The sequence below is a fragment of the Venturia canescens genome, chromosome 9 (genome assembly GCF_019457755.1).
Source record: "Venturia canescens isolate UGA chromosome 9, ASM1945775v1, whole genome shotgun sequence".
NCBI classification, from domain to species: Eukaryota; Metazoa; Arthropoda; class Insecta; order Hymenoptera; family Ichneumonidae; genus Venturia; species Venturia canescens.
In genome coordinates, this window is record NC_057429.1 from 12,344,402 (window position 1) to 12,369,777 (window position 25,376).

Here is a 25,376-nt window from a genome sequence, read left to right on the forward strand (position 1 = left end):
TCGAATACTAAAAATCAATCCCAACCGAACAATAATTGAAAGAGTTTTTTCAAATTTCGAGTTTTCTCGGATATTACGCCGAATTAACGCTGTGGCTTGCGGTAGGCCGATTTTTTTGGCGACCCGAGTCTCTACTGACGACCCATGCCCTTTTTTCCGACACAGCAAAGCAGCGCCGAACGGAGATAAACGAGGATGAAAAACGTTATCGATTGAATTGGTTGCAGATGGAGAGTCGTTTTGCCTCGTATTTATATCTAATCTAAGCGACAAACAGCGAGGGTTGATAAGACGTTTGAATGACGTTCAAACGTTTTTCCCTAGATTCCCCCCGTGGATGACGATTTTCAGTTTGCGTTTACGCTCTGATTCATCCGATCAATGATCATTGTGCGTTGCCGTTTGGCACGTGTAAAAAATCTACTCCAGTTTGCATTCCCATCGACGAACTCTCGAAGCACAGACCGCTTGTTCTCTTTCTCTTGAAAAATGTGCTCCTCTCTTTGTTTCTGTCGGAAGAAGGGCTCGTGCGTGCATGATTCAACACAGTGCAATCATTTCATTTGGAGTGCAGTGGTAGTCATTTACGCGTAGGCGACCAATGAGATCCCGGTAAGACTCGTTCATCACATTACATTACGATTCATTAAAAAATTGGCCAGTGCCCCCTCAAGCTCGGGGCATCGCCGCGGCTCTGACAGTTTCGAGTTCGTTTTAGCTAGTGAAGGAACTGCTCGTGACCTGCTGTCTCAAAAAAAGTGTTCAGAAAATTAGTTGAAAAAAATATCGACAGCGTGTGACTCACATTGTGTTAAAATTCATCTCGTTTCAGCAATTATTGAATCACCCATCAGGAAACAAAAAACAAAACAATCACGACACGATGGTGTGTTGAATGATTGGAAAAACATTTGATTTCCTACGACTTTTCTACGATTTGATTCGCAACAAAAAATTTGCAGGTCTACTATATCTGTAACAGCAAACTTCCATGAGACACATTTCCAAAAAAATCGTCATTGTAACATTGTATTTGAATAATCGATCGGCACATTCGCAAGGATTTTTGAATTTCGTTTCTCCGAAAGGCAATCGGTATTCGACTATTTCAATGCCGAAGAAGCACGAAGCAATTTATAATTGACGATCGAAAACAATAGCAGAGGAATGTTACATTATCCGGAGCAGAATAATCACAGTTTGCCAAGCTGCGTTCTTGTTTGTTATGTGATATTACGCTTTAAATCCCTGGTGTGTTGACGATACAGATACAAGTGAACGTAAAATAAATACCGTAAGACGTAACGAGTGTATAGTGCGCGTATTGTAACGGCGTGACGTTTGTTAACGCGTGTGTGTGCACCGAAGTTCATTCACGCTCGGTCATTATGATTTGTTTTTGTACAGCGTGCGGTACATTACTATAATCCAGTAGACTCGATACTGCACAGAGCATCCGCGGTGAGAGAAAGAAAGATATTATGTTTGTACGTGTCGTAATTTGAAAGGTAAAACACGGACTTTCGCTTTTTCCCACCGGCGTCCGAGTGGATAATTCATTGGGACGAGAGAGTGGCACAGCAAACGGTCTGGGGAGCGCAGTGTTTTACCTGTCTGCCGGGCACAAACATATTGCTGCACGAGCCGAGGGCTCCCGCGCACTCCGCGGTGGTTCTCCAAGGTGTGGCGACGAAACCCAGGGGGAGACACGAGTTTCGAGCGATACTATAGTCAATTTTGGATCGAGCTCGTGTCGTAGAAGTCCAGCTCTTTTCTGCTATAGTTTGAGCGTTCGACTCCTTCTCTTACTGTAGACGATGCTATAGTTATGTCGCCAGTTTGACTGTTACATCGTAACACTGACTAACGCACAACACAACGTCAGTGAATCGTTCGCACGCGGCAAGATGGTGACGCTCCGAGTACACGCCTTTATTAAAGGGCGCGTCACTCTTCTCCTGGTTTTGTTGTGCCACGATGTTGTTCACGTCGGTTGTCAGGCCAATAATCCTTACGGCGAAAGAACTTACGGGCGCGACGGTGTTTACGTCCCTCCCGGTACACCAGGATACCAAACCTACGTTCACAAAGACAGAAGATACGGTTATCAGCCAAGCTACCTGGATCCTGTTTACAGAGGACCCCCGAGAGCACCCGAAGATCGTTTTCACTTTGGGGTAAGCTATCGCAGTTCTTTATCAAGCAGCCTCTGCTTGAAGATCCTAAAAAATATTTTCAATCCGTTTACCTTATCCGTTTTAAGTGTAAGGCTACCGCCCGCCTGCTCCAGTTTTTAGGCCACCTTCTTAAACATTCTCACCGTCGTTTGCCGGTAAAAAAGATTCCTTCGTTGTTTGTATCATCGTGCTTGTGAATATCCGTATAAAATATATGTACGGAAGTTTGAAGTTTTCACAAAATTTTCTAGCAGAGCAATATTTTCATGGTGTTTTCAGTGATCTAGTTGATTTTTTCAATTTCACACAATTATCATTTTTGCTATCATCAGTCACCAAAACGATATTTGCATTGGTCTTAAATTTTTTCAATCGCAAAACATCTACGACGCTGAAGTTTTCACCGTTGGAGTCCAACGAAATGAACGAAAACAAACGTTTTTAATTCACCAATTTTTTATTTCACGAATCGTTGGTGCAGCTTGAAAAACTACGAATCGCAAATTTGGCAGGGAACAAAATAGGAGAATTACTGGAATTATTGGAGAGTTTTTTTCAATCATTTCGTTGGACTCCAACGTTGGAAACTTCAGCGTCATAAACATCTTCCGCTATCGACACCGGTTCAATCGAATCTACTGGACAAAAAACCATCATTCTTAGAATGTATTCTGAAACTTGAAGATTTTGACTGAGGCAAATATTTATTTTTCTGGTCCATTCTCACCCAGATTAGTCAGCCCTCGCGAGATTATAAATTCTCGGTAACGATGCATTGTTTCTGTCCGTTTTCTTGAATCATCATCAACGTTTAAGAAATCTCCTCTCAATGTGTTAATTAAGGAATCACCGCGACATCCGGAACTGCCAGGAATATTGGGCGGTTGGCGGAAAGATCTGCAGGGCAAGGAGAGACCAGACTCGAAGAGCCTGGAGAAAGATATATTCGTGACGACGGATTACGGACAGGTTCAAGGATTCAAAGTTTATCTGTACGATCACCCGGAAGCGCGCCACAGGCCATGGAATTTGCCTGTAGAGAGGATAACAGCGAGCGTAAATGTTTTTCTTGGAATTCCTTACGCGATGCCACCGACGCGAGAGGCAAGATTCAAACCACCGCAGCGACACAAGTGAGTTTCGAAGCTGCCAAATGTTGTGGAGGAAAAAACTGAAAGAATCGCAAATAAAACGAGACGAATTAATTGTAGACCTTGGCAGCTTTTGCAAGCTGTAGATTGGGGACCAGCTTGCCCACAGCCGAGTACTTACACTGGAGCGACGAAAGGTATTCGTGACGTTGACGAGGATTGTCTCTACCTCAACATATTCACGCCGAACGTGAGTCATTCGAAAAATTCGTAATTCTCATTAGCTTCTCGCTGGTTATCTAATAACAACGGCTTTCACCAACATCCCAGGCTCAATCGGGAGTAGGAAAACGTTACCCAGTGATGATTTACATTCACGGCGGGGAATTCATTCACGGAGCTAGCAATCAATTCCCAGCCCACATGTTGGCTGCTTTTTACAACGTTGTCGTTGTTTCCATGAATTATCGTCTCGGCGCACTGGGTACGATAAATTCCGGAAGTCCAATTTCCTGACGAGTCAAAAATAATTGTGAGATTTTTGTTTATTTCTGCACAGGCTTTCTCAGCACCGGGGATGAAAACAGTCCGGGAAATTATGGGATCCATGATCAGGCGATGGCTCTGCAATGGGTCGCTGATAATATACAAAATTTTAATGGAATGCGAGATTCTTTGACGCTTTTCGGACCTGGGGCCGGTGCCGCGAGTGCTGGATTGCTCATGGTTGCTCCCAGGTATTTTTTTTTCCGTCAATTCCGAGCCTCCAGTTTTCATCGCGAGTCTGGTAAACTTATTGAAATTCCGTGTGAAATTTATTCTAGGACGAGACATCTCGTTTCGAAAGTCATAGCCCAGTCCGGATCGGCTCTGGCCGATTGGGCATTGATCGTTGACAAATACCGGGCGCAAAATACCTCGCGAGTTTACGCCGAAACGATGGGCTGCAGCATCGAGAGCAGCTTCAGATTGGTGCAGTGCTTACGAGACTCGCGTAGCTTTTTCGATCTTGGAAATTCGGAGCTGAAGCCGCACGTCGGGATGTTTCCTTGGGCGCCTGTCCTCGACGCTAATTTCACCGTTCCTCATGGCTTTTACGATGATTGGAGAGCCGAGGATTGGCACTTTTTTACTGCTACTCCTGAGGACAGTATAAGGGCAGGAAATTTTAGTAAAAATCTTGTTTACATGGCTGGCGTCACGACGCAGGAAGCGGCGTGGATAATACGTGAGAATCCTTTACAAGTTTTATCGCGAGAGCTCAGTTCAACGGGTTCTAGAAACCACACTTTCTTTTCGATCATTCACTTTTTAGACAATAATTCCACTCTGAGGAGGAAGAATTTCATCATCGAGCCTGAATTATTTGACCAAAAAATCTGGGAAATGGTACTGCGTTACAATTACACTCTCAATCCTTGGGGCGTTTATGAAGCGATTAAATACATGTACACTTTTTGGCCAGATCCGAAAAACGTTACGCTGATACGCGATCAGTACATAAACGTAAGCATTCGCTCATTTTTTCTCTCTCTAATTTTTTTTATAACGAAAGTGTCTGTTTACAGACGATCCGTTGCAACACGACGAATAATAATTTGCTCGGGAAATTTGACGTTTCAGTTGCTAACAGACTTCAATTACGTCGCTCCGTTCGACAAGATAGCCAAACTCTTAGTATCCAAAAAAGTGCCAGTTTATCTTTACGTTCTGAACACAACGATAGAAGCTCTGAATTTGCCACATTGGCGAAGAGTTCCCCACGACACGGAGCACCTTTTGCTGACAGGAGCTCCCTTCATGGACACTGGTATAATAATCCATTATCATAAATGAATCAACGATTTTTCCAATTTTTCTTCATCCCTATCGAGAAGCAAATAAAGGTTTTCGGTTTTAGAACTTTTCCCAGAGAACTGGAAACTCAGAAGAGACATGTGGACGGACAACGATCGCAATATGAGCCATCTTTTCATGAAGATGTACGCAAACTTCGCGACTTATGGGTATTTATCGACATTTCCGATACGTTCTCATCCAGATTCCACTGCGCTTCGCTATCATCGAAAAAATGTTTGACGATTTTCAGAAATCCAACACCTTCCCAGATACTCGGCTTACACTTCGAAGTCGCTAAACCCGGTTACTTGAAGTATCTCAACATCAATACGACCTACAACAGTTCCATTTATTACAATTATCGTCAAACTGAGAGTGCTTTTTGGTCGGAATATCTTCCAACTGTTATCGGACGTCTTGTACCGACGTATCCTCCCGTCACAGAGGTCAGTAATAAATTCATTCATTTGGGACACCGTCTAAAAAAAATGACACAAAGACTTCATACATTGCAAATTTTGAAAAACTATCAATTCATTTTATATAGCAAATTATTGAGAGAACCAATGACCGATGGAAACGACGAATGTTTGAAAATGCAAACGATTTATAAAATGAGAAACGCATAAAAGCTTTGAAACAGGAGTGAGAAAAGCTTCTCTCATCACGTTTACCTTTTCACTTTCTTTCTACAGTATTGGTGGGAGCCGAAACAACCGCTGCAGATAGCCTTCTGGTCAATGTCCACCGCTTGCCTTCTCCTCATTGTTCTATCGGTCGTTTGTTGTATGCTGTGGCGTAATGCCAAGAGGTAAGAAAAAGGTAAACAGAACCAAGTCCAAGTGACGAATACCTCTCGATACGTCATAGTACTTGCGTACTATATTGTACCTCGCCAATTGGTATCGGTAGTGCACGGGATTACTGGTTCTGCTTTTCCTATCGCAACACACAACGTAAAAATGTAAATATTATTTCATCATGAGACCCCCCCCCCCGAAAGTATTATGAACATCAAGCGAATAAAAATGAGTAGCGAAAATGAACAAAAATCATTCTGGGTCTCTGTAACGAGATCGAAGTTGATACGAATTTATCGTTGAAACGCTTCTATACTTTCTCTATTTTTTCGTTGATATCGAATCATTACCAAATATTACTCTTCCATACAAAATTTCTACGATAACGGAATACCTTAGAAAGTGATGTTCAATTTTAACTTTTGAATCAATGAATATATGTATCGACTATGTTAGACGACAAATATCATTAAAATGCAATGATTATTTGCTCATTTTCATAACGTTCCCAGCTTATGTAGATTACTAACATGTTTGGAATGACTTGGAATAACTTTGAAAAATAAATTTAGCAAAACGGAAGCTGCAAGAAAATACGCAGGTATGAAGAAACGAATCACCGCCAATTTGCACATTCGATGTTTTCTTTCTTATTTGAATGTGATCAGCACAAAAGGGCATGCGATTGCGTTGAAAGCTGATATGATTTTATTCATTTTCTTGAGATTAATGTTAATGGGGTTTAATGATTTTCTGCGATTATTTGGCTTCCCTTTTCTTGCCCGGTTGCAGACAATCTGATCACTACTATAGCGGAGATATCCTGATGGTCCGAGACGACGAGCACTCGGAGGGAATCGAGAATTTGACTCGAGCATCGAAAGAAAACATGTACGAATATCGGGACGCACCGCCATCTTCGAAAGGGCGAATACCTCGACAAAATGAGACGAAGCTTCAAGAGCGTTTAGCGCACAATCGCAAATTCAGCTCAACGCCGTCATTGAGAAGCAATTCCAACATGTCGTTGAAGGACATGAGAAACGAGGGCTTCGTAACGAGCTCGCCGAACGGTCATCCAGCGAGACAAATTGGCAAAGCCTCCAGTCAAACTACCCTGACCAAAGGTAAAAATCGCACACACGTCGTTCAAGGAGTACCACAGACGGCGGTGTGAATTTTCGTGGTTCTTTGGAACTTATCGACATTCCATTTAGTCTCGTGTATATCTCTGAAACGAGAGCAAGAAAAATGTATTTTTTATTGAACATTCATTTGGAAATGGAGGGGGGAAATGTTTCAAAAGTCTTTAAACCCGCGAATATTTCCAGTCATTCTGTAACTGATTGTTTTGGTACAAAATATCATTTTTATATCATCATTTTTGTATTTGAATGATTTTTTATGGCTTTATCGGCTGTTTTTTTTTGTACGTTTTTATCGATCTCATTTCACAATTAACGTCCACTTTTCAACGACAGTGAAACATTAAAGGGCGCATGGAAATAAAGAGCGTCAAATGTGCAAAATCTTGTTCTGGAAAATTCTGATTTTACGAACGATGCGCATTAATATTAGTTTCATCAGAAAATGTAATTTTCTATATTTTACTAAAATCTTGTTGCCCAGTTTGTTTAAGCTCAAGGTTGAAAATCCTTTTATATTAGTCATCGATGCATCATGTATTTGTTGTTTCAAATGAGATTTTCCATGTGAAAACTCTGAATTGTGAAAAGTTTCTTCGAAGCCACAGTCTTTAGTATAAATCGAATAAAACAGTAGAAAATTTTGAGGAGTTTTAAACAGTTTGTTAGTCGATTAACAAATGAATCGACTAATTCGAATTAACGTTACATTCAAACGTACCTCGTTGGGGTCTTAAGATATCCAAAAGATCAAAAAACGCATTTTTTTCAAATGCATCGCGGAGGTGGTAATTATGTTCAAAGTGCCTTGTATATTGACGGCTGTTGCAATGTGGGACAGCATTTTTAGAACACGACAGATCAGAGTTCTTTCTGTATTTTCAATTTCCACTGCCAAATGTGGGAGTCCTTTTCAGAAAGATTATCCGTCCATTTAATTAATCTACAATGAACAGTAGCACTAACTGGCGCATGTATAAATGTTTCATATCATTAAAAACATTGTATTATATATAGATACATACGAAAATGTTTACCAGTTTTATATATTCAAAATATATATGTATATGTGTACTTCAACCTAGCAGGCAGCTTTTCTGATGTGTGAACAGTCAGATGAAGTGGTATTAGAATTTGCACTGCATTAAAATACAAGAAATACATTATTTATAAATTTTATCAATTGCAAAAGTATCTGAATATTTTGACACATTCAATATTTAAAATACAGAGAAATTCTCTGATTTTCATTGCCTAATACTGCCAATAAATTTATTGAATTATTCTGCTGCAGCAGTTGATACCGCAACTTCAATGTCGGAAAGTCATTGCAGATCCCTATTTTCTTGAATAACTGTCTGCTAAGGGGAAAAAAGGTATGCGCAGCTAGGTTCTTCCTTCAGCATTGTAGCGCTCCATTTTCTTTTGTTCTTTCTTGACAATTCTAACTTGTGCATGTAAAATTCTGTCAGTATTTTGTTCATAAATTGATATAAAATGAATACAATCTGCTAAATATATTTTGGCTTTTGAGGATGAATTATATTCACCAAAAAACGTGATTTGCAGATACCTTTTTTGCGTACCGTATATGAATTATTTTTTAAGTAGGAATGAAGAATTTGCAAGTGTTCGTAGATTTAATAATATAATGATTTTTTTATAATACCGTAATAAAAGTTCGACGAAATTACTTATTATTTCGTCGTCGCTATATACCACACACTGCTCCATGTTGTCACGGAAAAAATGAAGAGATATGAAGAATGTTTTTGTCATATGGAATGTTTTAGTTTTAATTGTTACGATTCTTTACCACAACCTGTTCATCATAAAGTTAAGAAAATTTTAGCAATTATATAAGTGAAACACATTAAATGTGTTATAGTACATATAAATAGGTCTAAAAAAAAAGTACAACTCAACCACAAAGTGTTTGTAGCATTTTATACGAAGCGTTGATCGACTCAAGCGAGTCAAAAAGCACAATGAATTTTTTTATAATAAAAAAAGATTTACACTTATTCGGTTTTATTTTATTACGTTGTTTCATTATGGTGTATTGTAAAAAAAAATCCTTTCCTTTTGAAAAAAATAGAGCACTACTACTGAATGTTAGTCGCTTGTTTCCTCCAGCTATATTTGTTTACATCAACAATTCTTAGAGGGAAACAGTGACCTTTGGGTAACCCTCAAATTTCGTAAGATTATTATCCCGAATGAAATTCTTGAATGAAAGATACCTCGATTCAGTAGTCAAATTCATAACACATTTCATTCCAATTAAAATTATCGTGACATCGTGTTGAATCGGTTCTGTCTTCTGTCTGAGATGAAAATTATTCATTCTTGAAAGCAACAAAGATGGTTCAGCCGAACGATGATGTGAGTTGGCATTTCTACATCACTATTCCAGCACTATCCGGGATACTCCGTAAATATATCTTATTTCAGGATTGTATTTCAACGGGAAAAGAACGCGAAGACCGTAATGCATCAACGAAAAATCGTTTTGAATTGTTGCATTTGGAAGTCAAATGTCCAGATACTGCGATACTTCTTCTCGGAAGTCGGGAACGGCCGGTGCTCGTTGCTGCAGCAGCAGCACTGACTAAATTTGCTGCCAAGGGAAAAGAAAATTTACAAAAACTTTTCGAACTCGATATCGTCGACAGCCTCATCCCCCTCGTTTCCCATGAAGATTTGTTTACACGAAGGTAAGTTGTGAAAAAATGTGGTACAGTGTATTAGTTGAATTGTTTATATTTCCAAAAATGAAATTTCTGTGCAGTTTTTCATGCATTCAATAAATCCGTAATTTCGTAGCTTTTTGAATCTTCAATTAGTATTGACTTGAAAAAATTCTTCATCTTGCGTTCAATCAAGAGAAACTTCATTATATTTAATAAAAATTGTTTTTTTTTTGTTCTTAGATTTGCTGCAAGACTTTTGGGGGAAATGACAGCAATCCCATTCGTAAAAAATTATTTGCTCGAATCCGATGTTCACCTGCCAATGTTTACAAGAATTGCTATAGAAGATAGCGACAATTTTATGAAAGAATATGCTTCACTGATTCTTGCAGAAATATCAAAAGATGCTTACGGAGCAGCTAAACTTTTGGAAAATTGTACCAGTCTAGACTTTCTTTTTGAAAATCTCAAAATTTTGGATCCCGATGTGAAGAAGAATAATATTCAGATTATTGACAACTTGCTAAAGGATCTAACAGGAGCAGAGAAAATTATCGAATCTCAGGTCAAAGCTCACTATTTTCTTAGACTTGAAAGAACTGAAATCGGATGTGAAGTTTCTTATGCTTAACGTTTATACACTCAATGTGAATTTCATTAAAACTATAAGTTCTTTCAGGCATTCAGTTTCCCTCTCATTTGTGAATTGTTGGATGAACCTTATCCAGAGATTCAGACTCTTTCTCTTGCTGTACTTGGATCTCTATTAGCTCGGAGCAAAGACGAGCGAATTCAGCAGCTTTTCAGGCAGTCCGGAGCTTTGAGAACATTACTAAAAATACTCGATGTAAAATTTTTGGCTTATAAAAATGAATGATTTTTTCTCAAACTATAGCGAGGAACGTTTTTTTCAGAACGCTGAACTCTTCGACATACATGCTGATGTGCTCAAAGTTTTTCTTCGAGCAGTTGAAAATCCTATAACCATAGAAACTCTCATTTCCGATGGAGGAGTTCCAAATTTATTCCAATATTTTGAGACTGCCACAAATTCGCAAACCTTGCGAGAAATTCTGAGCGTTCTCGTTCATCTCGGAGACAGACCATCGGGAAGAGAAGTATAAAAACTCTCGGAGAGGATAAATTTATGATTAAACATTTTAACGAGTAATCAATGTTTCATCCAAAACATTGATTCCTGACAGATGTTGCATAGCTTTGGGCTAGTTAAACACTTGCTACAAAATTTGCATGGTACCTCTCGAGACCAGGAGTTGAAGAAGGTTGTTTGTTACGGGATTGGAATGATGGCACGTTACGCCCCGTCCTGTAAAGAAATTTTGCAAGAAGCTCCGACACAAGCAATTTTCGGTGGGACATAATATTGCTTCTTCTGCTTTGTGTCTTCATTGATCGTGTGCAAATACCTCGTTCCCTTGGACCAGATATTTTAAAGGATGAGACTCTCAACTGGCCTGTACGAATGGCAGCTGCGTTTACTTTCAAAGAATTGTGCTCGAGCGATCTAAATTTTTGTCAACACTTTTTGGACCTCAAAGTTCCTAATTATCTTCAATGGCTGTTGAAAGAAACACCTGAAAACGTTCCTCTGGAAGTGGCAATTATGGCAATCGATGTTTTAACGTACATGGGAGGCTATCCCGACTATAGAAAGCTTCTTTTGGAATCGGAGCTCATTGATGCTCTGTGCTCTACGTTCGAGGTACTTTGACTACTGGAAATTCTGTAATAAGTTATACTTTCACATTTTTTTATTAAATTCTGACTTATAAAAGGAATTAAATCAAGGAATAGGTCAAAAAATTTTTTCCAAAAATTCTTGTGTAAGAATCGACTAATGATTCGACTTCTTTTTCCTTGAGCAGGTCAAAAATCGTGCGGCCGATGAGCTAAAAATAGCGAGTTGCAGAGCTCTATCGAATTTTTGCGTAGACAAACGGACCCGCGAGATTTGCATCGGTAGCGATCTCGTTGAAAAACTTTTTCTCCTTCTCTCCGACACGAAATCAACGCGAGTTCGTGCCGCAGTGGTGCAGCTCGTTCAGCAACTCGTCCAAGACCCTGACTTTGCCGAGCAGTTTGTGCACGCCGGATATTTAAACTAGTAAAATGAATTTCTTTTAAAAGAGAAAATATGGATAAGACACTCGCTATAGTTCATTGTTTAATTATTCGTGCTGTTTAGTATGTTGAAGAATCGCGATGCCGCGGCTGCAATTCCCACGTGGAATACGTGCATCGATTCTCTCTTTTCAGTTCACTTACCGACCAAGTTTGCTGTCACCGGACGTCTGTCATTGCACGAAACGACTGACGATGGTTTTTATGTTATGCGACGTCACGTTTGCCCGTAAGATTTAAAAATATTATGTGATGAGGGGAAAAAGAGACTTTCCATTTATTCTTATTTTTGTTACGTTTATCCATTCGTTTTACTTCATAATTTTAAATCATTACAATGGCATCGAAAAGCAATATTTACATTATCAGAAGAGAATTAAAAAAAAAGTGCTACGCACATTGTATGCAACATTTACATTTAGTTTTCCAGTCCTGGATGAGCTTTTTCGGCTGAAAATGTGCCCAAAGGATCCTATTTATGTGGTGAATTTCGTAGATCCTCGATCTAGTATCGAGGTCAAGTCTCTAACAACCGGAAGTTCACGCACCGAGTCGAGAGATTCGACGAGCGTTTGGTTGGAGCTGAAATTCGGAAAACTGCAGAAAGATCCGTTTCTCTACGATTACTTAGAGCGGTTTAAAAGCATTTTAGCAGCTAACGAACCTTCCGAAAAGTATAACGATAATTTTGAGGAGTTTTTGTATTATAGTTTTCTAAATTGCGATATGAATTCCATTTCAGAGTGGAAAGAACGTCTCGAGGAGTTGTCAACGTGAGTAACATAGCATCGCGAGCAAAGCTCCTCGGGAAATTTGTCACTCGTCAATTGTCTGGGCCCGATCCACAAAATCCTTGCATCGATCATCAGCTGGAAATTCACGTTCGCGAAATTCGCGAAGACATCGAGACGAGTGTCATTCCACTTGGTCAATTGAGAGTCGGTTCCTATCTCGAAAGAGCTTTGCTTTTTAAAGTTCTAGCTGATAGAATTTGCCTGCCCAGTACACTTGTCCGAGGCGAATATGGCAAGGCATGGAATGAAATAGCTATTCCGCAGGTACGCAAATTCGAAATTACTTGAGAAATATGCTAAAAATTGTTAAACCTCGTTGAACACAAGAAAAATGTTCGGAAACGTTTTCCAACCGTTTTTTTTTTTTATTCTCGCCCACTATTCACTGACATTCGAATGGTCGAAGACAAATAACGAACAAGGAATGAACGAAATATTTTATAGATTGAAAGTGCAGTGAACCAGGACGCGTCGAGTCAGAAAGAAACCGAAGAAAGAACAAGTACGAGTGGGAAAAGTTTTCTGGCGGTTGAACAATCAGCAGAAAATCAATTGGCCAAACCGATGGAAGCAAATGATTCGAGCCTGATCCACGTACTCAAAGACAATTCGAAAATCATACTGCCCACGAGTTTGTTGCAGGAGAATTACGTAGTCGATTTGATGGAAAATCCTGGGGATTTGATACCAATAAATAGCTCAAAGGCCAGGGCTTATTGCGCTCCAATCGCACGTTGTGATATGAACTGTGATTAATGGATTAACGGAGCATACTTATTATCAATGAAATCAAGATAATCGAGGCTCCTATTTTCACAACGTATATAATTATCGATAAAATACAAAAGTGTTATTTACATTCGTTCTTGTCCGTGTTGACGATTATCATCGCACTGGGAGTCATCAAACGTGAATTATACAACACAAACAGTATCGTGCGTCAACTAAGAACTATCGATAAATGATCGCATACAGACGAATTTAGCCGATTATTTGCAAAAAATGGCACACTTATCGTTTTATCCAAGTGTCTGTATAAGGGCAATATAATATTTCATCACATAATTAACAAATCTCCCTTATAAATTTCTTCTGGCATCGGATAGAAATCTATTGACCCTGCTTTCGGAAACACATAATCTTTACTTGTTTTAGCAATAGGATGCAAAATCCAGTGTTCACGGCTCTAATTTCCGCACTTCTATTACGTATTTTGACATTATGAATAATTATTTCCCGAGGTGTGTCATCGCATTGTTTCTTCTTGTTCTCAGCTGTAACTACAGGAGAGTTTCCGGTGTTCGTGTTGTGTGTTTCGGTTGCTGTTGCTGTCTCGAATCGCCGAGTTTCACCAGACCGAAGAAACTCTTGTCGTGCTGAAATAGCGTGTATCTTGCTGAACTGACGTCCTTCAGGACCAAACGGTCACTCGCTTGGAGAACTGTTATCTGAGCCGAGAAACAGGATCTGCTCTTGTGACCCGTGCTCGGGCTGTAAACCTGCAACGTAAGAGAGATCTGATCGTGAGTGAGGCAAAAAACTTTTGTCGACGACGGTTAGTTGCTCCGTTACACGCGTTCGTTCGAGAGTTCATAGAACACGGCTGGAACTGAAAAATTTCTTTACTTTTCACTCATTCTAGATACAGAGAAGTATGGAAAAGTTTGAAAAAAAGGGTTTCAAATGTTTTTTCAATGGAACTTTGTGATTGGCCATTTAATAATTTCAGCTACTGGCTGTTGAAGCGCAGTGTTTTCAAAGCGTGAAGTAAACATTTGCGAAATAACGTTTATTCTTAAGGCCTTAACGCAGCGGGCGAAAAAACGTGATCTTGATTTTTTTCGACACGAAAATAAACGTTTACTGAAAAACTGTAAACGGCGTTCATTAGTACATATGTTTATGTACTTGTACAGTTTTTTTCATCAAAAAATTTCTGAAAATGGCGGAACTCCAGCTGTATTTCAGTAATACCTTTTTTGAGCATCACTTGCGGTGGATATGATAACTAAAAAACTATTTATTATAGTAATAGCTTGGGCCTGGACGAAGGATTTGTAAAAATTTTGATTAAAAAAAAATGGCGACATTTTTAACAAAAAATTCATTTTTCGAGGTGCTAAATTTTCGGTTTTTTTGTTACAATTTTTTTCCCCCAACAAAATACGAAATCCTTCGTCCAGGCCCTAACTATTAATATAATAAATTTGGCATGGATCTGATTAATAGTTTTTTTAGTAATCGTGTCCAGCGCAAAGGTATTTTTCAAAAAAGACCATTCTGAGATAGTCCCGTTTAAAGATTCATGTATTAGACGACCGCGCGCACCGGGTGGTCGATTGAAATACCCATAGCTGCGAGTCTAATGCTCCAATCTTTATGAAATTTGGTGAGAATATTCTTCAGACATTGTACTTGAAGAATATGTAATAAAAAAATTTTTCCATTTTTCCACCCATCACAAAGTGTTTATAAAGCCTTAAGGTAACTACTGTACTGCATGCTAGTCAAATGAGTGCTAAATTTTCAAAACGCTTTTAGACCAAGTTCAACGTAAGGATTAAACTTATTGTTAGTAGATGTGCATTCAAGCATATTTTATTAAAGTGAAAAAATATGAAAATGGTAGTTTTGCAAAACCATCAACTGACAAATGCAAATTTCCATGATGACACATTTTCACAGGTATTTTTTAACCGATTTTATTGCAACAAATCTCATTTTGTTCCTTTACTGGTCCTCTACAAATCCACCATGTAGTTGTTTTTTTAACTTGATCATTTCACTGTCGCAGCTAATTGTTCATTAAGTGAAAAAACTTTTTCATTAATAATTTCTGAAGAAATGACTTTAAGGAAAAATCTACGTGGTGAGTTCGTAGAGGATCAGTGAGGAACAAAATGAGACTTGGTGCAATAAAATCGGTTAAAAAATACAGACGATTCTTCGAAAAATACCTGTGAAAATGTGTCATCATGGAAATTTGCATTCATCAGTTTTTTCACGTTAATAAAATATGCTTGAGTGCATATCTACTAACAATAAGTTTAATCGGTACATTGAACTTGGTCTAAAAGCATTTTGAAAATTTAGCACACATTGGACTAGCATACGGTACAGGAGTTACCTCAAGTTCGATAAGGAAATTCCTCTCAGAATAATGATTTTCACAAAAAGAACATTTTTTTTACAGATTGATCGGAGGAGGTCTTACCATGCATTGAAAAATCGGTTGACCGTTCACTAACACGTGAAATCCGTTTTCATCGTGTTCATCGAGGTAATGAATTTGCGCGTAAACGAGATAGAGTCCAGGTTCGTGAACAGAAAGTCTACCGTCATGAGAGAGAGTGAAATGTTTGTTCATCCCAAGATCGGCGACCCAATCGCTTGGTCGCCAAGCTTTGAATATGCCCTCGTTGTGTTTCGCCCTGCCGTTGCCGGTGTGCTCGTCTTCCATGCCAAAAAGAGCGCTGTCAGCGCCATAATGAACGGCGAAAACTTGTTTCGGTGTGCGCAAATGACGCCTCGTGATTACTCGTTGTTTTAACGATCGTCTCATTACATCGGATCCCTGAGAAGGTAAACAAACGTCTTTCTTAGCCTCCAAGGTCAGAAGATACGAATTATGGTTGGTGTTTGGAGATTAAGTACCCGTTGAAGCCGCCCTAAGTTTTCTGCGTAATCCCAGGACACCGAGTGCCGTCTCATCGCTTGACTAGGATCCGCCAAGTCTTCAGAACTATCCACCCTGGTGACGGCGAAATACTTTTTCGGAGGATGACGATTCCAGGACATTGTTTCGCTACACAGAGAAAAGGAAATGATGGGATTCCTTCTTTGAGTGGAAAAAATTCTTCGGTGAAAATTTGAGGCGGACAGTGATCGAGTTGTCTGAATAGACAACGAAAAGTGTTTTTTTGGCTCCTAGGGTTGGATATTAATTTAAGAAATATTACAACTTATTCAAAGAGCAACGTACGTATTTAGAATTTTGTTTTTTCTCCTTTTTGGAGTTCGAGATTCCTCAGAGCCATTCGTATGAACATTTTCGTGTCTGCTGCGATTGTGTTCACTCCGAAAATCGGAAAAGACTGTTCGCTTGGTATTGTGAATCAAAGTTTCGTCGGCGATGGCGCGTCGTCGTTTCGCGTGGTCGTCGGAATGTTCTCGATTTTTCTCATTTTTATGGCCAGGGGATTCATGATTTTGGTCGACCAAACGTTCCCGTGCAACGTTGTCACGAGTTTCGTGAACGCTTTGCTCCAACGCTTGTCTTTGTCGAGCTTCAACCTTGTGAAGAACTGCGAGCATCGCGACGCCCTCGGGATTCGGACTCGAAGTGCTCTTCGAGTCTTCGCTCTTCAGCGAATGCGACAAACTCCGAGCGACGAGCGACTGCGTTGTGGCTGCTGTCGGCTCGTTCAAATCAGATACGTAATCGTTCCAATTTGGACTGTAATCCTCTTCGTAATTGCTGTCGTAATCGGCACCTTCGATATCTGCCTCTCCCGAATCCTCAGCTTGGCTGCCATCCGCATACAACTGTGGTATTATCGATGTTTTACTTTTTTTCGCGATTCTTTTTCTTCGACAGTGAAACGAAAAGAAAATTGGGCAAATTGGGGAACGAATGTCAGAGAGCAACGAATAGAAAATTCTACAAATTGATGATTTTATTTGACTTATATTTTTTGCAGGAACTGACAACGAAATCAGTCAACGTCATACAATGTATGGTAATGCATTTTTCGAACGAATCATTCATGTATTTGAAGTGTGTTCGATAAAAGTAAAACAACTCTTTTTCTGACGAAGATACTCTGCAATAGAGCGTAACAAATATTCATCTTCTTTGATTCCAGTAACCGAACGAGCTTCCATACTTCATATCAAGAAATGCTTTGGAAGTCCAGGCATTTTTTCAACCAATCGCAATCATGGGTGTGTGTTCACCCTATCAAGTTAATGGGACAAAGTATGAAGATTAACTCGAGTAGCATTCGTTACGCCTACGATAAATCGCGAGCTCGCGGTCACGTTGGATAATTAAACCAATCATTATTTAATATTATTATTACAGTGAGCCGAATTGAGACGTTCGTAAAGCTGCTCTTTCTAAAACTTTCCTAATGACGAACGTTGCTCTCAATTGTTTACATTTCTCGGTATTATTTACTAGCTTTTACCCGCGACTTCGCTCGCGTGGTAATTTTAAAAACTTTGCCAAGAATGAGACACCGATCATGAATACAGAACAGTGCACAGCTATTTAAGGACGCTTGCTAAACAATGTTTTGTGTCTTTCCATTAGCAGCCGCTGAGACATGTTAATTTCGAGCATTGGAAGGAGAGCGATTTTTACTGTAAAAATACTAATATTCCCGTAAATTTTTCTTGGATGTCACTCTCCGTCTTTTCAACTATTTTTGTGCCAAAAATCAAGTCGTTTGGTTGGTTTGACGGGACGCGAAGAAAGGATACTTTTACGAATATTCGTGTATATAAATCTCGCTTGGGAATTTGATTTTTTCCAGGACCAAAAGTACGTTTTTCTAAGCGACTTATCGACATGTGATTTGTACAACTGAACACGCTTCACCAAAATCTTTTTTCGAGTGTCTTCTATAAACTCTATAAACAAAGATAAAATAATAATGTCGAAAAGATGAAAAATAATCATTCGTATTTTCAAAGCAAAGTGAGATTAAGTTGTATAATGAGATTGAAAAGAATGATTTACCTGTTCCTCGAATGCTTTGAGGTCGTCGACAAAGTCTTCTCCAAACATGCGATCCCTGAGGGACTCGACATCTCTCTTAATAATTTCAATATCTCGTTTAATTATTTCGATATCTCTAGAGTTACTAATAACTCTATGAAATTCCCAGATTTCGAGAGCGGCGCACGCAAGAGCAACGAAAATAGCAATGAGACTGAGAACGCCGTGTCTGCTGCTGCCAGGATGAAAACATTTGGAGGGTTTGTTGAACCCTTGTTCCAATTCGGATTGCGATATGCTCAGATTTTCGCGTGAAAAATCGAGAAAAGATCTCGACTCGTCTTTCACGCTGGTCGGGGCCGTGCCATCGATGGAGATCTTTTTATTTCCTGATTTTGGCTTCATTCTCGGGGCTTTCCGATCGTCGCCGGTTACTAACGAAGTCATCTTCTCATAGATCGACGTTCATTAGTTTCTCCGCGAGCGATGGGTGATCGATTGGATCAGGACAGGACAAAAATGAATGAGAAATATAAATTTTCGGAATAAACTTTCGTCGTTGGTCGATCATCGATGCGTTTGAAAAAATTTTGAATGACAAGTAAATAGAAAAAGTTTTCTTTCGATTTTCAAACACTCCGAGTCTCCGCATGAACTTTTACTTACTTTGATTCTTCTTCTTCTTTTCTCTCGACCAATATATTTCGCCTCAGTTTCGATTCTTCGTCATTTAATCTATTTTAATTCATAGTTCACTGTCGAAACATATCACGCTCGCTCCTCGTCCAATAAAATATCTTATCTCCACTTTTCCCTCGAGTTTCCAGTTCACGTACACTAATCATTAAAATTTTCAATACTCGTATTTTTCAGATGATCCAACAATGATACACGAGGGTCCTCCGCTCCTTCGAGGTTCTTCAAAAAGACAAATTGTATGTGATCAACTGGTTTTCATTGGAAACGATGTAACGAGTAGCTCTGGCAGATTTATGATAACGCTCATTCGAGGGACAGTGAAAAGGCCACCGCGGTGGTTCAAGCCCTCCCGCAACGGCCACGTATTAAACAAAACAACGTTCGAGGGGAAAAGACCACGATCACTCGCTCCACGACGACCGGAGCAAAGAGAAGAAGACGAGTTACGAGAGAAAGAGAGGGAGTCTTTAAAACCTGTCGAGCTGGTTTTTGCACACTGATCGAAGAGGATTTGGTAAGAATACGTTATCCGCGTGTGGGTACAACGTTTTCACCTTTTACCTCATCAAATCTTTGCCATATTTTGTCTTCAGCTCGACTCGACCTTTGAACTCGGGCGCGAAAAATCTCAACTTTGTACATTTTCTTCTCTCCCTCTACGATTTGTTCTATTGAATCGCTCGACACTCAAACACGTTTCGAATCTTATCTTGCTTCTCGAATGATTTCACATCGTCGTTAGTGATCTGTGAACGATTGACACCAAAATCCTCTAAGCGGAATATTTCAATTCATTTTTGGAACTGTTATTTGGAAAAAATATTTTAACTTTTGGGGTGACACATTAATAATTGTATGTTCGCATGCATTATATTCCAATTGGGTGTTATTCGGCGTTCGTTTTTCTGTGAATCGTTCTTGCCAAAATCATAATTTCACTGCAAACACAAGAAAATCGCTTGAAAATCTTTGATTTATAAAAATACTCATTTTTCATGACTCGTTAACAATTGTTGCATCTTCCTTAATTTAATCCGAATTATATCCAATTGACTGAAAGAAATTGAAGCTTTTTTCTGATTTCAGTGTTCGGTGTTGCAAAGAGTTTATACAATGGTCCGACAATCCGATAAAATCACACGATTCAGTATCGAATAATTGATAAAAAATTTTCTAAGAATTTGAGCACATCGAGCTATTTTTAGTCCTCGATCGTGCAAACCGGTGGTCATTGAAGAGTGCAAAGAGAGCGAAGATGGCAGAAGTGTGAAAGCTGAAGAATCTCTTATCTGTTAAAACAACAATTGAGGTTTTCGAAAATCTTTGAACTAACCCAGGACAACCGACGCTCGCGAGGGTTTCGAGCTGACTAAGACTGAACTTCTAGGGATGAGATTCTGTCGAGCATATCTGTCGTTTTCTCCTTTTTTCATTCTCTCTTTCACTCTTCCCAGTCCTTGTCACTCTCGCTGGATGTGTTTATCACGGAGGCTACGACCGTCGTAATTGACACGCCTACGTGCTCTCCGAATGTATGTAACGAAAGAACTTTTATATGCCAATAAGCTAACAACACGGTATCTAAGAACAGTCTTTCCCTATTTCTTTCGAGAGTAAACAATTAAATGGAAGCTCAATTAAAAACGACACGCGATATCTTGACCAGTTTTAGCACAGTCGAATTTAGCACAAAGCTGCAAGTTTTTCATATAGCTTCGTTTTTCCAATAACCATTGATTTTTCAGTCCGATATTCAACATCGAATTTCTTGGAGCTATAATTTTGTGGAGGCTAAATAATTATGTTGCTAAACTCATGAAATGCGCTGCCACGAGCTAATAACAAATGTTACTGTACTCCCCAACAGCGAGGAAGAACGCAGTGTGTGGAGGAACTTGAACGTTGGTCTGCTCTCACTCTTCACAACATGCGGATATGCGATAAGAGGAAGTGCTTAGTTCTACCACTCGCACATCGTCATCATCTCCTTTTTCTCGTTGGACAGCTTCTCTCCAAGCCCCGAGAATGACGTTGCAGAGAGATGAAAAAAAAACGAGTTCTCGTTTGCCGTTCACGTCGCACTGCTCTCTCGTTGACTTGAATTCTCCACGGGATTGAAGAATGGCGTGAAAATGTTTTGCTATTTTTAATTAAATCTTGCTATAATGGAATGTGACAAAGAGGAAGTGAAACGACGCTGCGATTCGGAATGTAACGGATTCAAATTACGTTTGTTCAAATATGTCAATCAATCGCCTTGTTCCAATGCTCCAAGAAATTTTTGCCTACCAAGTAAAATGCTGGGTGATCGAAATGAACGGTTATTCAATCCGTGTTTAGATAAAATAAGAAAAGCAAAGCTTATTAAGCAACAAATACTTAGCTCCGCAGGTCGCATCGGATCCCGTGCGATTCGAAAATTGAATCACTTTACTATGGAGTTTGATTTTTCGAGCGTCCTTCACCACGCACCTGGACGAGTCTCGGATTTCACTGATCAGCAATTTCAATTCAATCACAAAGAAACATATCACCGCGTAGTAAGTGTGAGTCCGATTCGTTTGTAGCGATTTAAACAAGTGGCACATACCGAATGCATGAATTCGATGAAATTATGCTTGCTCAAGCGATAATCAAACGTTTCTTCGTTATATTTACAATAGTATACTCTGTTTACGAATGTACACTGCCGTGAGAACACTTCTATCGAATAGTCAATCGCACGCGATAACAGGAATTCTTGGAGGCTCCAAGATCGCTCTCGCAACTTGCCATCGAGACATTTCGAGGAATAAAGATCAAGGGACGACACTGGAGAATAGTTGGAGATGTTAAGGAGGTTGAAGCGTATCTTATGTTAAAACTATTTTCCAACTTTGCACATTAAAATTTTTTAAACAGAAAGCTTAAGACGGTATTAAACTTGTGGCGGGATATGCCGATGATTCACCGTCGTGAAATTGAGATATTTATTGTTGAAGTTTGCAATTTTTTGAAAGCTTCCATAAGAGCCCAACCTTGTCATTTTCAACAATGAAACTCCAAATTTTTCATAGATAATTAAGCGCTGTTCAAGAAGATTCACGTAAATTTTCAATTCATTAATTTGTAATACTAAAATCTAATGTATTTTTCGTATGATTTCCTATATAATATATCGCTTCAACTTCCTTAAGCTTCCTTCAAGATACAACTTTTCAACTTCGTAACTCCGAAATTTCTTTCCCTATTCTGTAGCAATGCCAAAATTTGTATTTAGAAAGAATTATCAATTATTTTTCTTTAAAGTAGTTTATGCACGAAACGATTTTTCTCAAGTCTTAAAATTTACACAGAGTTTAAATGGGTAGTCGACTGAGACGCATAGCAATCTTTAAAGGGTTCGTCTTATTGGTTATTGAGATAAACGTGTTTAAATATGAAGAAAAATACACGGAGGTATAGGGACTACGCGTAAAAAATCATTTATCTTTTCATATAACGAATGAACGCTTCTTACGAAGTTTATGAAAAACCTGCACAATAACAATGAAGTGTATAATGAAGGTCTGGAAAATTTCGATTGTCTTTCTAGTAATCAAGAAATATATTGTGTTAAGGATCAGTTGACTAACCTCACTTGGAATTTTCGAAATCGAAATTCTTTGATAGAGTTTAACCGATTAAAAAAAGGCTCTGTCAGCCCACGCAGGGTGATGGCAAAAGAGGGCTGACATTTTTATTTTTTTGATCAGGCAAACTGTGTGAAAAAATTTCATTTTCAATATTTTCAGCTATTTCTTCCGATATGCCGACTGATCCATGTTCTTAAGGGGGTCAGTTTATCTGAAATCAAAAAACTAAAGAGCGTTTAAAATCATACTAAAATATGAACAATTCAAGAATTTTTACGCTTTCAAACGCGCTGTTTCAATTTTCGAATCGAAATTTTGCGTTTGAAAGCGCAAAAATCGACCTCCTTAAAATCTATGGACATATTCTTTTGACAATATTTTCTTCCAATAGCTTTGAAATAATAATCAGCACACTTTAAGTTGGAAATATTGTGTAGTAATAACTTTTTGACGTTTTCACAGTTCATTCCTGATACGAATAGACGTGCGACTTGGAGCCCCGGAACGAATTCCCTACGATTGAGCTGCCGAGCCCCGAACACTTTTCTGGAAGAAATTGCAACGTTTTTGTCACATTTCTGGTCGCAAAGTTATTTTTATTTACACAAAAATTTAACGTCCCCTTTTTGCCTTTGATGCGGCCTAAAAAAATTGCGTAATATCGAACAATCGGGCGATCGAATCGAAAAGCAATCTTCGTTACTGGCGGGGGGGGGGGACAGAAAATGTGTAAAGAGTAATCAAGTTTCATTAAAATGTGAAATAATCTATTTTCATTGGACAAGAATGTAAAATGCACCAAAGTGTGAATCTCATTCCCATCGAAAGTGTCGAGCTGTCAACATACTTTGTTTATGAATCATTCGTTGTGCCTTTGTAAAATTATATTTGCCAGTATCACGTATTGTAAACGCGAGAAATGAAGGAACGTGAGAAATCGTGAAAAACTGTTAGAGACGCACGTTATTTCTAGGAAGTCGTATTGGTACCTTTGCAAATCGGACGAAAAAAAAGAAACGTACCGTTGAAAGTAAATGGAGAGACAGAAACGCAGACGCTTTCGTGTATACGTATAGTTGTACAGTCGAATCCCCTCACAAGTCTGTCCGCTACAAGCCTCTGTCCCGTTTTCGACGCGGAGAGCTTCCCCCACTCTGAAACGTTTTCGAGGCTTGCGCCCAACTGTGTCTTACAAGCCCGAAGCAAATTTCTAACTTCAAATCGATTTGTACGATTATTTATATTATATTTATCAATTCTAGTATTATCTAGAGACGCGGCAGTGTCTTGGCGCCAAGTATTAAAAATAAATTTTGTAAGCAGAGCGAGTCAAGACGGGCCGTGTATCTTTACTCGAGATTGGTCGATTTCCCGTGACTCGTGAAGCTGAAGTGGGCGCCATTTGTTGGAAATTTGTCGGATGAAAAAAATAACAGTGGCACATGATAATGTGATGTATGCGCTTCGTATGATGAAAAAATTTCTATAGATATAAAATAACTTGGCGTTTATGGCTTGTTGTAAATTCGAAGGCATGCTGTAGTGGGAGAGCTGTTAAATTTCCTCTACAGCCCCTAAACAGGCTTATAAAGGGATTGGACTGTAGCCATGTTTATTACTGCGGTGTAGTAGAATTGACCAGGTGGCTAGCGAATTCCTTTTTCGAAACTCGCGGTCGACTGTCCACTGCGAGTGTTCTTTTGTTCATTGGTGAAAAAGGCCTTGATCCTCGATATGTGTGTACGAGAAAAATGTAATACGTTTATTTACAGTTAAGTTGGTAAAAATAATCTCTCGTTATCACAAATGCCGTTCGATAACGATTGATTTTTCTTTAAAATATCATTTCGAAAAAAAATTAACGTGCGTTAGAAAATATGAGAAAAAGTGGTGTTTCAAATATGCTAAATATAAAGCAAGTGCGTTGACACTTGGCGAAGGTCGCGTGCGAATTTTCTACGCTTAAAAAGCACAAGCAGCGTTGAAATTCGATTCTGTTCTCGCTCTTTCACGACCTGCCTTCCATAACACTTAGTCAAAGAGAAAAGAGAGAGAGAGACGAATATGTCGTTGGCTCATCGCTTATTTCTCTACTTCTTCTGCCACCTCGTTCGTCTCCACCCGCGCGCACACACACATATAATAAAATTGCGTCGCGTCCTATGAGCGAACGCGTGATCAGATTGACCGAAGAAGAATCGTTAGAATAGATGCTCCGGGGATATGGCGTTCGATGAAACTCGGTATCCCCTGGCCAGTATTTTTCAGAAATATTTCATTTTCTTTCAACCGATACCTATTATAATAGACCGTTTAGGTATATTCAATCCTTAAGGAGGGTGGATCGCGACGATACAATGTTGCCATGCTAAACCGTGTTAGAAATATGAAGAATTTCAAAATGATGAGAATTTAGTAAAATTTGGTGAATGTGTATTCTTTAAAAATATATAAGACAGTATACATTTTTTTCGATTTTTCTACCGCGCAGCTCTCGAGTAATCGAACACTAAAGTTCACGTGTATAAGCATAGAGTTTACATATTGTATACGGTTATACATCTCGTGCATGAGAGCTTTGATTTAACGCTCAATTATGCGATAACCACGTTGTAAAAAAATTTGAAAAAAATTGTATTTGTACACAAAATGTCAAGGAA

General features: G+C 39.0%; 3 protein-coding genes and 1 long non-coding RNA gene across 11 annotated transcripts; 3 read left to right on the forward strand and 1 right to left on the reverse strand.

Annotated features, from left to right (window-relative positions):
- Positions 1-192: 192 nt before the first annotated feature.
- Gli (carboxyl ester lipase-like protein Gli) lies at positions 193-9,076 on the forward strand. 3 transcript variants are annotated; one of them, XM_043428274.1, is made up of 13 exons: positions 193-2,177; positions 3,021-3,310; positions 3,389-3,518; positions 3,599-3,752; positions 3,828-4,005; positions 4,093-4,496; positions 4,584-4,774; positions 4,892-5,078; positions 5,169-5,274; positions 5,358-5,553; positions 5,803-5,918; positions 6,480-6,508; positions 6,700-6,868. In XM_043428274.1, exons 1-13 carry the CDS (start codon positions 1,908-1,910, stop codon positions 6,732-6,734), a joined length of 2,286 nt encoding a protein of 761 aa, XP_043284209.1. In that variant the 5' UTR covers positions 193-1,907; the 3' UTR covers positions 6,735-6,868. The 3 variants fall into 3 exon arrangements, with proteins under 3 accessions (XP_043284209.1, XP_043284210.1, XP_043284208.1); XM_043428275.1 differs by lacking the exon at positions 6,480-6,508 and having other exon boundaries at positions 194-2,177; positions 5,803-5,929; positions 6,700-6,833; XM_043428273.1 differs by lacking the exon at positions 6,480-6,508 and having other exon boundaries at positions 325-2,177; positions 6,700-9,076.
- Positions 9,077-9,416: 340 nt separating this feature from the next.
- Positions 9,417-13,437, forward strand: LOC122416589 (armadillo repeat-containing protein 3). Its single transcript, XM_043429655.1, has 12 exons — positions 9,417-9,437; positions 9,507-9,769; positions 9,986-10,310; positions 10,425-10,592; positions 10,660-10,863; positions 10,951-11,116; positions 11,191-11,468; positions 11,632-11,870; positions 11,952-12,116; positions 12,310-12,561; positions 12,630-12,945; positions 13,126-13,437. Exons 1-12 carry the CDS (start codon positions 9,417-9,419, stop codon positions 13,435-13,437), a joined length of 2,709 nt encoding a protein of 902 aa, XP_043285590.1.
- Positions 13,438-13,486: 49 nt separating this feature from the next.
- On the reverse strand, positions 13,487-20,483 carry LOC122416509 (TNF superfamily member 12 eiger). 5 transcript variants are annotated; one of them, XM_043429523.1, is made up of 6 exons: positions 20,436-20,483; positions 18,425-19,321; positions 16,664-17,226; positions 16,329-16,486; positions 15,896-16,257; positions 13,487-14,180 (listed from the first exon to the last, which is right to left on the reverse strand). In XM_043429523.1, the coding sequence occupies exons 2-6, from the start codon at positions 18,848-18,850 to the stop codon at positions 13,962-13,964; spliced, it is 1,728 nt and encodes a 575-aa protein (XP_043285458.1). In that variant the 5' UTR covers positions 18,851-19,321; positions 20,436-20,483; the 3' UTR covers positions 13,487-13,961. The 5 variants fall into 5 exon arrangements, with proteins under 5 accessions (XP_043285458.1, XP_043285459.1, XP_043285461.1 ...); XM_043429524.1 differs by lacking the exon at positions 20,436-20,483 and adding an exon at positions 19,664-20,196; XM_043429526.1 differs by lacking the exon at positions 20,436-20,483 and having other exon boundaries at positions 18,425-18,850; positions 19,070-19,435.
- On the forward strand, positions 19,485-25,113 carry LOC122416512 (uncharacterized). 2 transcript variants are annotated; one of them, XR_006262121.1, is made up of 4 exons: positions 19,485-19,616; positions 20,189-20,634; positions 20,970-21,648; positions 23,179-25,113. It is a non-coding gene; the product is annotated as an uncharacterized lncRNA (long non-coding RNA). The 2 variants fall into 2 exon arrangements; XR_006262120.1 differs by having other exon boundaries at positions 20,970-21,642.
- The last annotated feature ends 263 nt before the right edge of the window (positions 25,114-25,376 follow it).

Excerpts from the sequence above, each read along its gene's own strand:
- LOC122416509 (XM_043429523.1), bottom strand. The coding sequence starts at position 18,850 with ATGACTTCGTTAGTAACCGGCGACGATCGGAAAGCCCCGAGAATGAAG. Across the intron at positions 17,227-18,424 it reads TCAAAGCATTCGAGGAACAG|TTGTATGCGGATGGCAGCCA; the intron begins GTAAATCATTCT and ends ATAATACCACAG. Across the intron at positions 16,487-16,663 it reads AAAAACAAAATTCTAAATAC|CGAAACAATGTCCTGGAATC; the intron begins GTACGTTGCTCT and ends TTCTCTGTGTAG.
- Gli (XM_043428273.1), top strand. The coding sequence starts at position 1,908 with ATGGTGACGCTCCGAGTACACGCCTTTATTAAAGGGCGCGTCACTCTT. Across the intron at positions 2,178-3,020 it reads AAGATCGTTTTCACTTTGGG|GAATCACCGCGACATCCGGA; the intron begins GTAAGCTATCGC and ends GTGTTAATTAAG. Across the intron at positions 4,006-4,092 it reads TTGCTCATGGTTGCTCCCAG|GACGAGACATCTCGTTTCGA; the intron begins GTATTTTTTTTT and ends AATTTATTCTAG.
- LOC122416589 (XM_043429655.1), top strand. The coding sequence starts at position 9,417 with ATGGTTCAGCCGAACGATGAT. Across the intron at positions 10,593-10,659 it reads CATTACTAAAAATACTCGAT|AACGCTGAACTCTTCGACAT; the intron begins GTAAAATTTTTG and ends CGTTTTTTTCAG. Across the intron at positions 11,117-11,190 it reads TCCGACACAAGCAATTTTCG|ATATTTTAAAGGATGAGACT; the intron begins GTGGGACATAAT and ends CCCTTGGACCAG.